The 18,758-nt window shown below is 42.7% G+C and overlaps 1 protein-coding gene across 1 annotated transcript; it reads left to right on the top strand.

The window, feature by feature from the left end:
* Positions 1 to 205: 205 nt before the first annotated feature.
* Positions 206 to 1,952, top strand: LOC123427336 ((+)-neomenthol dehydrogenase-like). The gene is made up of 5 exons (XM_045111351.1): positions 206 to 309; positions 412 to 655; positions 759 to 824; positions 1,024 to 1,218; positions 1,314 to 1,952. Exons 1-5 carry the CDS (start codon positions 272 to 274, stop codon positions 1,698 to 1,700), a joined length of 930 nt encoding a protein of 309 aa, XP_044967286.1. The 5' UTR covers positions 206 to 271; the 3' UTR covers positions 1,701 to 1,952.
* The last annotated feature ends 16,806 nt before the right edge of the window (positions 1,953 to 18,758 follow it).

Here is an 18,758-nt window from a genome sequence, read left to right on the forward strand (position 1 = left end):
GTCATCAGCGGATTACCCAGTCCGGCCGTGAGACCTCAGACGGGCAGTTCAGGTGGAGACGTCAGCTGGTCGATCAACCTCCCTATAATGAAATCGGCCGGCAGCGACTTGTTGCAATATTGCAAGTTTTAACTCATTGCAAGTTGAGTGATAACGATGGCATACACGTCTTCGCTTTAGAAGCAGCACACTTTGAGCGATTAGAGACCAATAAAGTAGCACACCTCGGTGTCGCTTCTAGCCTCTTGCGTTGCAGCAGAAGCTCTTGGAAATGGAGACGGGCGCCGTCCCCAACCCCTCTGAGAAAAGGCACCCGGATTACAGACTATACTGAACTGTACTTTGTTCATATGTGTAGCTCACTTTTCACCATTCAGAGTTCAACTTGTGCAGATCTGTGTTTCTTTCCAGGGTCGCTGTTGTTACCGGAGGGAACAAAGGAATTGGGCTCGAGGTATGCAGGCAGCTGGCCTCCAAGGGCGTGGCCGTCCTCCTCACGTCGAGGGACGAGACGAGGGGCAAAGAAGCGGCGCGCCGGCTTCACGCCTCCGGGTTACCCGATGTGGTGTATCACAAGCTGGATGTCAGCGATCCATCGAGCGCTGCCTGCCTGGCTGAATTTGTCAAGAACAAGTTCGGCAAGCTAGACATATTGGTATGGCCGTTTATCTCTTAACTAAGTCGTGATATGATGATGTCTTCTTTGCAGTAAGTTATCATGTGCATTTATGGATCTCTTAATCCTGGATGCTTTGCAGATCAACAACGCAGGGGTTATAGGTGCAACTGCACAGATTGACACCACGGCACCACTTAAGGATGTGGTACGCCCATTTTGACTTGTTCAACAAGTTCACAGTAAATATTTTATAGATACTGTATTCTTCAGAAGAAAAATTAACAGTAGTTCGTGTGAGGAACACAATTTCAAGAAAAAAATATTTCATGTTTGCACTTTCCTTTCTCTTGGTTTCTTTACTGGAGCTTCAGTGAATGACTAGACCATGTGTTTGCAACAAACAGCTTGTAGGCAAGAATGCAACGGAGAGGCTCCAGTGGTTACTAGAGCACTCCACGGAGACCTATGAGGAAGCTGAAGAATGCTTGAGAATAAACTACTTCGGCACCAAATACGTCACGGAAGCACTCCTCCCTCTCCTTCACGCCTCCTCCGATGGAAGACTTGTCAACGTGTCGTCCAACTACGGATTACTCCGAGTAAACTTATCTTCAGCTAGTATACTCAGCAGTTTATCAGGGCCAACTCATGTTACACTTGTTGAAATTTATGTTCTTTCCTTCTCCTGCTTCAGTATTTTAGCAGCGAGGACCTGAAGCAAGAATTGAACAACATCGAAAAGCTGACAATAGTGAGGCTAGATGAGATGTCAAGATTGTTCTTGTGTGACTACAAGAATGGCCAATTGAAATCGCATGGATGGCCTGCTGATGCAGAGTACTTGGCCTACAAGGTGTCCAAGGCTTTGATCAATGGCTACACGAGAATAATGGCAAAGAATTTCCCGGCGTTGCGCGTCAACTCCGTGCACCCTGGTTATTGCATGACTGACATCAACTACCACTCTGGAGAACTGACGGCAGAGGAAGGTGCCGGTAGCATTGTCATGGTGGCCCTCTTGCCTGCAGGAGGACCAACAAGTGTGTTCTTCTACCGCTATGAAGTTGCACCAGTTGTGTAACTCTTTGAATGCCGAAATTGGAGACTCTCACTTTCGGCAGAGCCTGATGGAAATTAAATCCCTCATCTTTAGTTGCTTTAGGATTCGGGTTTGCAATTGTTGCAGAACAGGCTTTCAACAAAACAGACAAGCATCCATGTTCTGTTGATGCTATAAAGTCTCTACAAGGCCTTACTGCTTACTATTCTCCATACTAAGCAATACATATGGACGGCTCAGACTCGCTCATTTTCGTCATGGGATTGCAGCTTATTTTTTCTATGAACAACTAGTTGAGATGAATCTTTCATTACAAAGCATCCTTAAGCACGGTTTAGTAGGGGATGATAACAATTTAGTTTTCGTTTGAGCAATCGAAACATCTCTTGTGACATTAGTAGCTATTTGCAAAGTTGTGTGAATATATATATTTTTAAAGTTCATCTGTATCATTTTATTTTAATTTTTAAAATAACGGAAATTAACTCTTTCAAATCTTTACCTAATATATATATATATATATATATATATATATATATATATATATATATATATATATATATATATAAAATAAAGAGGCTATCGCTTCCATCGGAAAACCCACCGAGGTGATTTTACAAAAAAGCCCTTACTGTTTATGATATTAAACTCGTCGTATATATTAAATTTTTTTTAAATACTCATATCTTTTAAACCGTAACTCCAAATTTAACATATTATACATGGAATTTGATTAGAAAAATATGTAGAATTTAAATATGTTATTATTTTATCTGTTAAACGTTTAATAAAAATACTATCTAGGGTGCAATCTTAATAAATAAGTCATTATTCGTCTTTCTTTCATACCGGTACTCATCTGGGTTGGGGATGAACACGTCAACAAAATCAGGATTAGAGATGAAACTGAAGGTCACTTGACTGATTCTTTGTACGTATTAAATCTACATGCAAGCCGTGTTAAAATAGAAGACCTGTGAAATGTTGAACTGCATTTTTGTAGGATAAGACCATCTTTATTTGTATCGTAACTATAAATTCTCAAATTATAGACATTTTTTATAAATTAAGAGCGTGTGCCGTGTGGTATTTCTTTCTCCCGTTGCAACGCATGGGCCCTTTTGCTATCTTTACCTAATAATAAAGATGCTATTGCTTCCGTCGGAAAACCCATCGTTGCTGTTTTTTTAAAAAGCCCCTGTCTTTTAGGTAATTAAACCGAAACGACATGAACCCGTCCGACACTATGCTCCCGCCGCAACGTTCGTCCATTAGCATCCACGTGATAAACAAAAGCCGATTTTTGGAAACAAAAGTACATCCATCATCCGGTATTTCTTTTGGCTTATTTGTATACACAGAAAGAAAGAGAGAGAGTCTGGAAGACACATCGTGGCGCCGCTATGGACCAATGCCTCCAGGCCCAACGTGGAGAAACACCCTATATAACACCCTCGATCTAGGAGCTTTGATCTGTTCTGTACATGGCCAGTCGTTGGAGTGGAGGAGGGCAACGCTGATTCGTGTATTTCCCGAGCAAGAACAACATGGTCAATCAAGCTTTCATGTTCAGCCTAGACCCGAAATACACCGTCGTCTTTTAAACCATGTCTATCAGTAGACTGAGATTGAGAGAAGAACCGCCGTGATCGAGATCGAGATTGGCGAAACCATCATGCCAGCAACACATTGACAATGCCACACTAAACCGTTCCAATCCACGTCCGTGTCCGACGTCATCAACTCCTCGAATCAGCGATGGTCCAACCTCTCCATGGAGTGCAGATGTTGTTGTCGCGGTCGAAAGATCGAACAAACTCGAGCTAACGGTGCCATCTCGACGAGGCATGGAGCACGGAGCATGAGCACCAAATCAGGTGGTCCGCTGACATTTGGGTCAATGGCTAGCAGAAAAGGGACTCGTCTTCTGACGGCCTCAAGTTTAGGGACTAAACAGGACGTGCAACTCGAGATCTATTAGCGCCTGTCAGGTCATCATATACTTGGATCAGAAGAGTCCCTACTGTGTTCGAGACTCGCCCTCCTAGCGTGCAATGGCAATCGCACTGCTCCTGCAACCCTACGCCCGGATCGTGCCCACGTATGCTCCAATGCTTTTTTTTTTAGAATCCTTATGCTCCAGTGCTTCTACCTTGTTCCGTTACATGCCTTGATCCTACCCACGACATTCCTCGACGCCGTCTCTTCCAACCTCCCCTTTCCTTGTGAGTTAAAGTTTCTAAGCTGTTGGCACACTTTCAAATTGAAATATAACTCAGGTCAGTTCTGGATGTTTTGAAAAAATTTATATTATAAAGAATTTAAATATGATAGCTCATAATTCACTACTCCCACTAATATAATATGCGTCCTCACTTACATATATCTTCAATTATCATAGACCATAGTTGGATCTGATGAAGTGACTTTGCCGTGTGAATACCCGTACAGTAAAAGAAAAGCAGCACATGCATCTACTTGCTGAGCTGGACCATTAGCTTAAATACATAGCCATCTTGCATATTTTGTTTGACCAAATGATATCTCCCCTTAAATTAGTAGATTAAGTTTATGCAAGATGATAATATCATTTGTATAGGTCTCGGCTGACTGTGTCTACATATATACCATAAATATTCAAGGATTTTTATCTCAAAAGCATCTAGCAATCGTATTCTTAAGAATGACCGAGCCTGTTATTTTGATTTTAAGTTGCCCAAGTCATCATATGGTATTTAAGATTGGCAGATAAAATTTCAAACATGACTTGATTTTCTTTGAATTTCTTAGAAACTTTTGCTAGTGGCATTGCAATGCTAGCTAGGAGAGATAATAAACTATTGTATATTTCATAGTCAATATACTAAAGCCATAGTGCAGAATTAATACATAAGAAAATAATATAACTGCTGTATATCTTATAATATTACATTCTAATTATACTCATGTATATATTAATGGAGACATGTCGTCTTCAGAATTACAAGTCGGTGCAGAAAGCGGCTCGTGAATGCGGCGTGCTATAGTATAATGACCAAAAAACATGACCACCATCTATGACAGTGGTGAACGGACGAAGTGGCAACATGGATGTGTCACTATATATGTGCACAAAATTTTTATCATGCATGGGCACATTTATTAGGTGTGCAAAAATATTTCGCCCGTTGCAACGTACGGCCATATTTATTTGATGTGTGCAAAAAATTGTTTCATCCGTTGCAACGCACGGGCACATTTACTAGTAATAATAAAGAGGCTATCGCTTCCGTCGGAAAATCCACCGAGATGATTTTACAAAAAAACCTTACTGTTTATGACATTAAACTCGTAGTATATATTAAATGTTTTTTAAAATACTCATATCTTTTAAACCGTAACTCCAAATTTAACATATTATACATGGAATTTGATTAGAAAAATATGTAGATTTAAATATGATATTATTTTATCTGTTAAACGTTTAATAAAAATACTATCCAGGGTGCAATCTTAATAAATAAATCATTATTCGTCTTTCTTTCATACAGGTACTCATCCGGATTGGGGATGAACACGTCAACAAAATCAGGATTAGAGATGAAACAGAAGGTCACTTGACTGATTCTTTGTACGTATTAAATCTACATGCAAGCCGTGTTAAAATAGAAGACCTGTGAAATTTTGAACTGCATTTTTGTAGGATAAGACCATCTTTATTTGTGTCGTAACTACAAATTCTCAGATTATAGACCATTTTTTATAAATTAAGAGCGTGTGGTATTTCTTTCTCCCGTTGCAACGCATGGTCCCTTTTGCTAGTAAACAATAATAATAATAACAACTATAAGAATAATGTTTTGCATAGTTTTGCTCCATTTTCTACATGTCATGTGTGATCGATTATTCATCAAATATTGAATGCAGACTATTCATATGTTCATGCAATATTGGATTCATAATAAATTTATGTGTCTAATTTTGTAAAATAAAATTCATACAATGTTTATAGAAAACCAAAGTAAAAAAATCAAAGTTGGTAGTTGTATGGAGCTCGACTGAATAGACTCCTCACTAGTAGAAAACATGGTTTTGGTCCTGGCCAGATCAGAGTATTAGTCCTGGTCATGTTATAAACCGGGACTAATAGAAGCATCAGTCCCGGTTTGAGCGGTTGGGACGCCGGCCGGGCCTCGGCAGGCATCAGTCCCTGTTGAACTTGGACCTTTAGCCTCGGTTCCACACACCAACCAGGAATAAAGGGCAGCAACCCCTTTAGTCCCGGTTGGTGGGACTAAAGAGTAGGTCTTTAGTCTCGATTTTAGACAGAAATCGGGTCTAAAGTTTTTCGTATATATATCCACGCCGCCCCTCCCCCATCTCCTCTGTTTTATGGCCGTGGAAGGGTGAAAAGTGTGTGTTACTCCGTACTCACCTCGTATGCACATGAGGTGTTTGATGAAATTCCCGAGCCACACTTAAGCTTTCTCCTCTCCAAGCTCGACCTCCAAGCTACATTTTCCCCAAGATTTGTCTAGGTTTGGCGGTGCACAACCTACACAAGTGTTCGAAAAGGTTAGCAACTTCATCATTTCATCTCTCACTGCTAGTTTAGCTCATTTCAAATGCTCTAGAAGTAGAGTGGTTTATGGGTTTTAGTGGACGAGTGTATCTGAGAGTTCATTTGATTTAGGTGCACCATTTGAGCTTAAATTAACTTTTTAGAGTCTGCACATGTGTAGGGTGCCTTCACGTCCTCGTCCCCGTCCTCACCGCCGTCGATTTCCCGCGCCGATCTCGTCGCCGACATCACCGTAGTGAGCCTCTTATTCTTATCTTCTTTTTAAAAGGAAAAAAACCTTACTTGTACAATATCGCTAATATTAATCCGGTGGTAGTGGCCACTAATCCTCGTTTCACTCTTGGTGATTTATTAAGCTATTATGTACAGTTCGAAACTGCTGAGGTAGTAGCAGCCTTAAGATACAAGCACGTGAAGCCTCTCGTAAAACCTGAGCAGTTGACGAAACTATCAACGATGATGCGAAGACTCCATGACCGGTACTTGAAAACCGGCAAGGATGGGACCAACAATATCTACGTGGCCATTAAAGATGAGCACTACCTCAATTGAGCCGAGTCGTTGTACATTGAATTTGAATAATTCTTTCAGTTATATAATCAAGACGCCCTTGACAAAATGCTCGTCATTTGCTATTGTTTGTAAGTATTATTTCTATAATTAAGTCTCTACCTCAGCTCGCTCATTGCATGTACAATTATTCTTACTATATTATGGAGATTGAAGATCCTCGAATGCAAAAGAGGTCAAATATATGACATTGGGTTCATTAACCCAGATACCGTAAATGAATATATGATACATCACATGTCCGTGGATACAGAGAAATGCTTGCTAAATGCGTTAATTCGACAAAATGACAAAAGGGAAATACTATTTCCTTACAACTTTGGGTGAGTGTTACTAGCTGTCTTGTGCACATTCTGTTTCGCTTACTCCATGTTAAATGTAACTGATGAGTTATGCGTGCGCAAGTTTCATTTTATTCTGCTAATCATTAAGCTCTAGGAGGGACTAGTAATTGTCTTGGACTCGAGACGTAAAGACCCTATAGAGTGGGTGATGATGAGTGAAATGCTCCTTCAATCATTATCGCACCATATCGATAACTTTCGTTCATTTCTTGATATCAAGTAATCTGTTTATTTGTGTGCATGGTTTGGAAAAAGTTCACCCGCACCACTAGTGGTGAATGACAAAAGAAGCTGTGATTTTCACACTCCAAAGTAAGTAGTACTAGCTAGTTTTGCGCATCTCTCGTTCATTCTAGTTTCGATGCCATTATCAAGCTTGATTATTATTTTGATTGAACTCTATTCTCGTGAAGTACTGCTTGAGCCAGGAAGTCAGGAATAATTTATGTGGATACTACGTTTGCAAGTGGATTCAACAAATGACGTGTGAGAGGGGCAAATCTTTTCGGCAACTTGAATTACGTAAACAATATTCCCATTTTTATTTTATTACCATCAATTATGTCGAGTTTCATATATATATATATATATATATATATATATATATATATATATATATATATATTGATCCCCTTCTTTAAATTAGATCACGCGGAAGCGGGACGAACTCCTACCAACTGATCGCATACGAGCAATTCAAGAGGAATTGGCGGGATTATTTATTGAGCATGTCATATCTACAGATGGAGAATACCATGTGTATTTCCTTATCTATGTTGATAGATAGATATTAGCTAGTTAGGGATCGCAAGTGATAATTGTATATATGCATGAACATGTACTATATATAGTAGCATCAAATAGATATACGAAAACTTGTTGTTCGACCAAGCACGGAGAAATAGAGGTCACTTCTCTCTATATTCATGACGATATCGTGTAACGGTTCCTTCATTCACTAGTAGAAAACGGGCCTTTGGCCGGGACCCTTTAGTCCCGGCCTGCCTCTGGGCCGGGACTAAAGGCCCGGCCACGTCGCCCCAATTCTCATATCCTCCCTCGAGGCTTTAGTCCCGGCCCGTAAGGAGCCTTTAGTCCCGGTTTGTGTCCCAAACCGGGACTAAAGGGCTACGCGGTGGGCAGCCCGCATGTGCGCCACCTTTAGTCCCGGTTTGTGTCTCAAACCGGGACTAAAGTCCTCTGCCTATATATAGCACAACCCCCCTCTCCCCTCTTCGTTGCATTTTTCTTGGATGGAGGATTGTGGGTGGGTGCTTGCTCTCCACTTTTTTTAATGCACTAGAGGTGTTTGTTGAAATGTGTGTTAGAGCGATGCCGCTTCAGTTCACCGAACACAACTACGATATGAGATGCCCGAGCCACGCTTAAACCTCTTCCTCTTTATTTCTACTTATTCTAAAAGGTTAGCAACTATATTTCCTCGTTTAGACCGTGCCGTACTAATTTTTAGGATCGTGATTGTATTTGATATACTGTCGTATAACGTAGATGAGCCATCCATGGATGTACGGGGATCGATGCACAGCCGCTTACAGAGAAGGCGTGCATTCTTTTCGAGATGCAGCCGATGCGAACAAGCATGGTGGTGGTTATATGTTTTGTCCATGTGTTGAATGTCGGAATGAGAAGGATTACACTTCCTCAAGAGTCATTCAGAGCCACCTGCTTCGGTCCGGTTTTATGTCGGGCTATAATGTTTGGACCAAGCACGGAGAAAGAGGGGTTATGATGGAAGACGACGATGAAGAAGAAGAGAACGATGATGACAACTACCGATCAATGTTTCCTGAGTATGCTGATACCGCAATGGAAGACAATGAAGAAGAAGATCAGGATGAAGAACGGGAACCAGATGAGCCCGCTGATGATCTTGGTCGGGTCATTTCTGATGCACGACGAGGTTGCGACACAGAAAAGGAGAGGTTGCAGTTCGAGCAGATGTTACACGACCACAACAAATTGTTGTACCCAACTTGTGAAGATGGCCAGAAGAAGTTGGGTAGCACACTGGAATTGCTGAAGTGGAAGGCAGAGACCGGTGTGACTGACTCGTCATTCGAAAAGTTGCTGGTACTGATGAAGAAGATGCTTCCAAGAAAGAACGAATTGCCCGCCAGCACGTACGAAGCAAAGAAGCTTGTCTGCCCTCTAGGATTAGACGTGCAGAAGATACATGCATGCCCTAATGACTGCATCCTCTACCGCGGTGAGAAGTACGAGAATATGGATAAATGCCCGGTATGCACTGCATTGCGGTATAAGATCAGAAAAGATGACCCTCGTGATATTGAGGGCGAGCCACCCAGGATCTCAACAATCTTGCGTACATGGACGAACCATTTGTCCTAGCCAATGATGTCGCTCAGGTTTTCTATGTGAAGGACATGTCTACATTAACGAGAAAAAGAAATCAGCAAAAGAAGATATCGTCCGATGAGCCAAAACGCCACATAGTTCTTTCAGGGAAAAGAAACATCGTGGGAGTAGATGACAAGACAGACATGTCAGAAGATTATAATAAGTTTCATGAAATTCCGCCCTTCAAAGTGAAAACTGACCCAAGCATCCTACTGAATGATGAAGATTCTCCATGGCTACGACCCAGAAGAAAACAGAAATAATAGATAGGAATATTGGTGCAATAATGTAATAATGTATTAAACCTTTTATGTAATGCATGTATGGAATGTACTAAATTTCAAACACTTTTCATTTTCATAGTATCCATGTAAGAGATGAGTTCTCGTTCGAAACAATCATACTTCGAGAGAGATTGTCCGTTTTGTACACGAAGTGCATCTAGTTTTTGTCGTAGCCCTCTCAACTTTTTAACACATGCTATGTGGGTGAAATGATGATAGCATGCCAACTTTCAACATTTTCAAAGTTCATTTGTAGTGCTTTTCAATTTCAGGGTCAACTAGCTCAAAAAAAAAATAAGTAAATGCACGAAATATATCAAATGAAGTCAGAAATTGTTGAAATTTTGTGGTGTGCCTTTGAATGGTGCATTTTGAACACACAAAAAGTATGGAGTTCAAATAAGTTCAAACAAATGAAATCCCTTTGTAAGAGATGAGTTCTCGTTCGAAACCCTGATACTTCGAGAGAGATTGTCCGTTTTGTACACGAAGTGCATTCAGTTTTTGCCGTAGCCCTCTCAACTTTTTAACACATGCTATGTGGGTGAAATGATGATAGCATGCCAACTTTCAACATTTTCAGAGTTCATTTGTAGTGCTTTTCAATTTCAGGGTCAACTAGCTCAAAAAAAAGTAAATGCACTAAATATATCAAATGAAGTCAGAAATTGTTGAAATTTTGTGGTGTGCCTTTGAATGGTGCATTTTGAACACACAAAAAGTATGGAGTTCAAATAAGTTCAAAAAAAATGAAATCCCTTTGTAAGAGATGAGTTCTCGTTCGAAACCCTGATACTTCGAGAGAGATTGTCCGTTTTGTACACGAAGTGCATTCAGTTTTTGCCGTAGCCCTCTCAACTTTTTAACACATGCTATGTGGGTGAAATGATGATAGCATGCCAACTTTCAACATTTTCAGAATTCATTTGTATTGCTTTTCAATTTCAGGGTCAACTAGCTCAAAAAATAAGTAAATGCACGAAATATACCAAATGAAGTCAGAAATTTTTGAAATTTTATGGTGTGCCTTTGAATGGTGCATTTTGAACACACAAAAAGTATTGAGTTCAAATAAGTTCAAAAAAATGAAATCTCTTTGTAAGAGATGAGTTCTTGTTCGAAACCCTGATACTTCGAGAGAGATTGTCCGTTTTGTACACGAAGTGCATCCACTTTTTGTCGTAGCCCTCTCAACTTTTTAACACATGCTATGTGGGTGAAATGATGATAGCATGCCAACTTTCAACATTTTCAGAGTTCATTTGTAGTGCTTTTCAACATATGACCAAATTAATACAAGTTCATCATCACATTAAAGCCAAAGAACAGTAGTGATCAAATGTTATTATTGCAAAAAATAAATACATAAAGTTCTCTCATAAAACAACATACAACTATGTAAAACATTTAAATGCAACAACAAACGCGATCAAAATCGCAACTAAGGTAACAATTGACCCAACAGCATAATGATACCAAGCCTCTTTATCAATGGCATATTTTCTAATATTCCTAATCTTCAAGCGCATTTCATCCATCTTCAAGCGCATTGCATCCATCTTCAACCGCATCGCATCGATCTTCATCTTGCGATCATCGATGACATCGGCGACATGCAACTCCAGTTCCATATTCTTATCCTCAATTATTTTCAATTTTTTCTTCAAGTATTTGTTTTCTTTTTCAACCAAATTTAACTTCTCGACAAGAATTGTTATGTGGGTTGGAATTTCCGGTTCACATACCTCCTAGATTAAAAACATATATGTCACATTGGTCGTCATAGTTGTCATAAACACTAAATAAAACAAATAGTTATAAAAGATAATATATACCACATCCGAATCATAGACAGGACGAGGGCCGACGGAGGCGGATACCAAAACCATCGCACTATATAATAACAAAAAATAATGAAAGTGAGTAATTTATACAAGTATATATCTAAATCATACAAGTAAGATTTTTTTGATTTTAAAAAGAAGATAAAACAAGAGGCTCACCACGGTGGTGCTCGCAGTTGGTGTGCACGGCCAAACCTAGACAAATATTAAGGAAAATGAAGCTTGGAGGTCGAGTTTGGAGAGGAGAAAGCTTAAGTAGAGTGGCTCGGGCATTTCATCGAACACGTCATGTGCATGAACTAGAGTGGCAAGAGCATGGCATGATCACAATTCAACAACCAAAAAACAGGGGATATGGCGGGCAAGGGCGAGGGTTTATATAGGCAAAACCTTAGTCCCGGTTCTTGCCACGCCCCGGGACTAAAGGCCCCTGCTTCCCGCCTTCTTGTCCGCCGAAAAAGGGCCTTTAGTCCCGGGTCGTGGCGCCAGCCGGGACTAAAGACCCCCTTTAGTCCCGGCTGGAGCCACGCCCCGGGACTAAAGGCCCTTGTTTCCCGCCTTCTAGTCTGCCCGAAAAAGGGTCTTTAGTCCCGGGTCATGGCGCCACCCGGGACTAAAGGGGTCTTTAGTCCCGGATCGAGCCTCGAACCGGGACTAAAGATCCACCTGTATAAGCGGGAGTTAGAAAATTTCGAACCCAAATCGTCCATTTTCTCTTCTCTTCCTCTCGTTCTCCTCCCCGGCGCGGCAAGCGACGAACTCGACGACGCCGTCAGGCTGCCCGCCGTCCTGCTCGCCGCCGCCTGCCGTCCTCCTCGCCGTCGCCGTCGTCCTGCTCGCCGCCGCCGTCCTCCTCGCCGCGCGCCGCCCTCCTCGCCGCGCGTCGCCGTCCTCCTCGCCGCGCCGTCGACACCCCCGGCCGGTAAGCCCCACGCCCCCTCCTCCCCAACACTCTGGCCAGCACAAGCAAAGAATAAAAAGGAGAAGAAAGGAAGAAAAAGGAGAAGAAAGGAAGAAAAAGGAGAAGAAAAGAAGAAAAAGGAGAAGAAAAAGGAGAAGAAAAGAAGAAAAAGGAGAAGGAAGGAAGAAAAAGGAGAAGAAAGGAAGAAAAAGGAGAAGAAAGGAAGAAAAAGGAGAAGAAAAGAAGAAAAAGGAGAAGAAAGGAAGAAAAAGGAGAAGAAATGAAGAAAAAGGAGAAGAAAGGAAGAAAAAGGAGAAGAAAGGAAGAAAAAGGGAAGAAAGAAAGAAAAAGGAGAAGAAAGGAAGAAAAAGGAGAATAAGAAAAGGAGGAGAAGAAAAGAAGAAAAAGGAGAATAAGAAAAGGAAGAAAAAGGAGAAGAAAAGAAGAAAAAGGAGAAGAAAGGAAGAAAAAGGAGAAGAAAGGAAGAAAAAGGGAAGAAAGAAAGAAAAAGGAGAAGAAAGGAAGAAAAAGGAGAATAAGAAAAGGAGGAGAAGAAAAGAAGAAAAAGGAGAATAAGAAGAGGAGGAGAGGAGAAGAAGAGGAAAAATAGAAGAAGAGGAGAGGAGACGAAGTAGTAGAAGAATAGGAGAAGTAGAAGTAGAAGTAGAAGTAGAAGAATAGGAGAAGTAGAAGTAGAAATATAATTTTGCTATTGTATATGCTTAAGTGTTAATAGTTTAATTTTTCTATTGTATATGCTTAAGTGTTAATAGTTTATCTTTAGCAAGAAAATTAATAGAACTAGTTTAATTTTGCTATTGTATATGCTTAAGTGTCCGGGACTGGGCTCCGCCAGGCTGGTATTTTAGAGTTTAGGTTCTAGCCAAGACCCGGGACTAAAGGTCCTCCTATATAAAATGAGCCTTCGAAGTTTCCAACCCCTCTTATATAGTTTGTTAGTTTATTAGTTAATCAAATGTCCGTTTTTTGCAGAACTATGGATCCACATATCAGGAACCTCGAAGAGGAAGAACTTCTCGAAGATATAATCAAAGACGGCCCCGACGTTGAATGAGCCGAATCTCCGACGTCATATCTAAACAACTCTGGATATGGATTGGAGGTCGAGCGACATGAAGATGAAGCCGATGGGGCAGGAGATAGGTCCAATGACGGAGAAGGTGATGATAGCTCCACTGATGGAGAAGCCGGTGGAGAAGCCGGTGGAGAAGCCGGTGAAGAAATAATAAAGTCCGGCGAGGTATACATAGGAAGTTCGACAATCACTTGTAATATGTGAAAAATATTGGAGATAGCTCTATATTGTATACATATACATTCATTTGATGAATGTTTCTCCCTCTTAGGTCTCCACATCGAGCAAATCTACGAAACGAGACCCGACTAGAAAGTTGGATGCACGGACGCATTACACCTTTGAGGTGATAATGCCTACGGGCGAACCCAAGCTTCCTAAGAATGCTGCTGACACATTCAAGAAGCAATGCGGAGTTCTCGTTAGGGATCACGTCCCGATCAGCGTTCGGGAGTGGAACAAGCGCAAAGGGGCAGCCGATAGTGACTATGTCGCCGAAAGGTACAAAGATAATCTTTGGAATGATCTCATGTCACATTTCAACCTGTCAGAATGTGAGAATGAAGACGCCGTAGACAAACTGAGGGCCAAAGTCAAGCAGTGGACTCTAAAGAAGATGGCCGAACTGTTCCGTAGCTGGAAGAAGAAGCTATGGAAAAACTATCTGGAGACCAAGAAAGTGCCAGTATTCGAGGGGTATCTAGCCAAGCAGGCGAATCACTGGAAGGAATTTCAAGAGTACAAGGAGTCACAAGATGCCCAGTCATTATCAGAAAAGAACAACATAAATGCAGATAAGAAGAAATATCACCACAAGCTGGGGCCAGGGGGCTATGAGACTGCCATCCCAAAGTGGGAAAATAAAGAGCAAGATCTGATAGATTAAGGCATCGTACCTGAACCACTCCGTGATGAGTGGGAATTGAGAGCAAGAAATTGGTTCCTTGCGCATGGTGGGTCGTACGACGAAAAAAATGGGGACCTCATCTGCAATGACAATCTTAGGATACCCAGGGAGAATTGGAAAAGGATAGTGACAGAAATTAAGGAGGGACAAAGAAAGTTCACTGCAGATAGAGATAAAGATTTGCTCACATTGGTCCTCGGCAATGACGAACATGGAGGACGAACGCGAGGCTTCGGTCCATCTTACCCGTGGTGGCTTGGGTTTGCGAGAGACCAAGACACTTACAGAAGCCGAGAGAGAGCAAAGAAGCGGCAGCAGGATGAGGAGAATGACAAGTTCAACCAGTTGCTTGCCAGGATTAACGAGCAACAGAAGCAGATTGATGAGCTTAGAGGAGTACCGTGCCAGGAAGATCCTGCACTTGATATTACCGGCGCCCCATCTAAGCGGAAAAGCAGCGTGGCTGAATCCGAGGCTCCGTCCGGCGATGAACGAAGAATAATACAGGGCGGTCCCGCTACCCCGTGGATGGAATCAAGGAGTCAACATCATGTGAACTCCATCAGAAATTCAAGAACATATCCATGAAGGTGGCTGTTGGACAAGCTTTACCTTCTGGCCCTGATGCATGCTGGCATGGCCGTGAGATTCCAGCTGGCTTTGCTAAAGTCGGGGTGGATGAAATCATGACGGGGTTTAGTGATATGGAGCTCGACATAGCTGGACCCGAAGATGAGAGGACACTCGGAGAAGTACCGGGTGGAGTCATCCTATGGGACAAGAACTACATCAAGCTTCCAGGCTCGGCCCCAAGGACAACACCGCCTCCGAGTCGTCGCAGGTCACCTACACCTCCATTACCTCCAAGCCCTCCACATGACGTCGGCCAGCACAACACGAGTCCATCTCTATCTCCGCCGCCGCCCGCTCCGGATACAAAGCCTGAGCCTGCCACGGATACAAAGCGGGAGCGTGCCACCAAGAACGCTCCACCGCCGCCCGCTCCGGATACAAAGCCTGAGCCTGCCACGGATACAAAGCGGGAGCATGCCACCAAGAACGCTTCGCCGCCGCCCGCTCCGGATACAAAGCCTGAGCCTGCCACGGATACAAAGCGGGAACGTGCCACCAAGAACGTTCCGCCGCCGCCCGCTCCGGATACGCAGCCTGAGCCTGCCACGGATACAAAGCGGGAGCGTGCCACCAAGAACGCTCCGCCGCCACCCGCTCCGGATACAAAGCCTGAGCCTGCCACGGATACAAAGCGGGAGCGTGCCACCAAGAACGCTCCGCCGCCGCCCGCTCCGGATACAAAGCCTGAGCCTGCCACGGATACAAAGCGGGAGCATGCCACCAAGAACGCTCCGCCGACGATTCCTAAGCCACAGAGCACCCCAAAGCGCAAACGGTCGCCCCTCCCAAAGGTACGTCATGCTAATCTTCCTATCGGACCTTATGATCATACCCCCTTCCATCACAGTATGACTTACACCATAAGCCTGATGACTATACACGCACATTGCCAGCACAACACGAGTCCATCTCGATCACCGCCGCCGGACTTGGGTCGTCCGTCTCTGCCGCCGCCCGCTCCGGATACTAAGCGGGAGCGTGCCACCAAGAACGCTCCGCCGACGATTCCTAAGCCACAGAGCACCCAAAGTGCAAACTGTCGCCCCTCCCAAAGGTACGTCATGCTAATCTTCCTATCAGACCTTATGACTTACACCATAAGCCTGATGACTATACACGCACATTGCAGAAGGAAGTGAAAAAGAGCATATCACGTGCAAGTGCAAGTGGGAGCAAATCAAGTTCAACTACAAGCAAGAAAAAATCAGACGTTCCTTAGCTTGGACAACAGGCCAAACAGTCGATCCCACCCCTCAAGGTGTTAACCGAGAATGTTCCCCCTTCAATGCAGGGTCTAGCTTTAGAAAGTGCAAAGAAGTTGGCGGCTGCATGTGGTGTCTGGGTTGAAGAATTGTTGTCTTCCCATGACGACAAGATACCCAAGGCTGTGGTAGCCCCTAAGCCACAGTTTGTCTTGGGTGAGCCTTTGGTCAGCAAAGATGATCTCCCAACAAATATGTGTTACTTGCATCAATGGTACTTAAGTGAATCAAAGAATGGGAGAACGATGATCGTGCTGAGTGTCCCCAAGGAGTACTACGGCCGGCCTGAACAAATCCATATCGACTCTGATGAACTCTTCCAGATGTACAATGGCGACGCCCTCGACAAATCGCTTATGAGTTGCTATTGTCTGTAAGTTTTTCAATTCGTTGTCTACATATATATAACTTGTTTAGTTATTTCAATTCATTGTCTATATATAACTTGTACTCTATTATGCAGAATGAAGATTCTGTATTGTAAAAGTAAGTGCATCCTAAATATTGGGTTTATTGACCTAGATAAAATACATATAGCGACGCTAACTAATTATCCCAAGGAGACGGAGGGAAACCTTCTAAGGTTTCTAATAGATCAAAATTTATGTGACCACATACTGTTTCCATACAACTTCAGGTGAGGGTCTTTACTCTGTTGTGTCCATTCACTTATAAGTGTAATTGATAAGTTGCTGGCACTTATATATATATACATGTGCAGCTTCCATTGAATTCTGTTGGACATTCAAATTGATAAGGGAAGAGTTGATGCCTTCGACCCATTATCGAGACCCTTGAAACAGTTCCAAAGCCTGCAGGACATGCTCCAAGGGTAATTTTAATCATTCTTGCGCTCTATCGGTCTCTTTCGATGATTTTCTAATATATCAATTAATGAAAAACTGAGCAAATCATTATCCTTGTCGGGCAGGGTTTGGAAGCGGTTCAAGTGCGTGACTCCCGGTAACTTTCATGAGAAGCTGACCTTTAAAGCGGCTCAGGTAAGTAGTAGTATGATATACTTCTATTAATTTTCAATACATTTATGATGCTAGATTATTATTTTGATTATATATATTCTATTCTCGTAAAGTGCGACCAGCAGCCACGGGGAACGCATCTATGCGGATACTATGTTTGCGAGACCATTCGCATGTTTACCTTTGAGCACAAGGATCACAGATTCGATGTAAGCAATGAACATTCACACCTCTATTTTTACCCGTCATTCTTTGTTATCATGATTGATATTCATATTCATCTCCTCTTCTTATATAGCACACGGCCATGACGACGAAGGTCCTACCAGAGCAACGCGCGATTGCTGTTGCAGAGGAGCTTGCGACCTTTCTGAGGACGGAAGCTATAGATGACAAAGGACGATTTAGTGTAGCTAGGGGCCATTACTGATGTCCGTCCATGTAATCGAATAGACGGGCTCTAGTCCCGATAATTCAGATCTCCATATAATTGTATATATATGCTCGCTTGTAAGATAAGTTAATTATATATATATATGCATAATTATTTCTATTTTAAATTATATTGAAACTAATTCCCGAACACCAAATGAGGCATCACGTTAATCTCCCGAACACCTAAACCCTAAAACCCTAAAACCCAAAATTAATTTCATTCAAAAAAAAAAGCCAAAAACCAGCAAAATTTGAAAATCTTTAGTCCCGGTCCGTGTAACGAGCCGGGACTAAAGGGACTGCCCCTGGGGCGCTACGAGGCGCCCACGTGGAGCACCTTTAGTCCCGGCATGTAAGAGGACCGGAACGAAAAGGTTAGGCCTTTAGTCCCGCCCCTTTAGTCCCGGTTGGTGAACCGGGACTAAAGCCCCTTACGGGCCGGGGCTATAGGCCCTGTCCCCACTAGTGATTGCTATATGTACGTACTGGCTAGCGTCTAGTTGAATGGAGCTCAATAATGGCACCGGCCAAGAACACCTATAGGCATAAGGAACCAAAGATGATGGGCACAAAAAGAAATGGAGGAAACACAACATGAAACCCCTAAACCCTCCAAAACCCCTAAACCTCTCCTTTAAAAAAAACCAGAGCTTGACTGTTGCTGACGCGTGGCCGCCTTTTAGTCCCGGTCAGTGTTACCAATCGGGACTAAAGGTCATCCTGCCCTCGCGCTCCACAGTGGCCACGTGGAGCGTCTTTCTCCCGATTCGTATAACACAACCAAGACTAAAGTTTGGGCCCTTAGTCTCGATTGTTTAATCCTGGTTGGAGAAGCGAGACTAAAGGCCCTTTGAAACCAGGACTAATCGTCCTTTTTCCTACT

Source organism: Hordeum vulgare, chromosome 2H, assembly GCF_904849725.1.
Source record: "Hordeum vulgare subsp. vulgare chromosome 2H, MorexV3_pseudomolecules_assembly, whole genome shotgun sequence".
Taxonomy (NCBI): Eukaryota; Viridiplantae; Streptophyta; class Magnoliopsida; order Poales; family Poaceae; genus Hordeum; species Hordeum vulgare.

Excerpts from the sequence above, each read along its gene's own strand:
- LOC123427336 (XM_045111351.1), top strand. The coding sequence starts at position 272 with ATGGAGACGGGCGCCGTCCCCAACCCCTCTGAGAAAAG. Across the intron at positions 310-411 it reads CCCAACCCCTCTGAGAAAAG|GGTCGCTGTTGTTACCGGAG; the intron begins GCACCCGGATTA and ends GTTTCTTTCCAG. Across the intron at positions 825-1,023 it reads CGGCACCACTTAAGGATGTG|CTTGTAGGCAAGAATGCAAC; the intron begins GTACGCCCATTT and ends TGCAACAAACAG.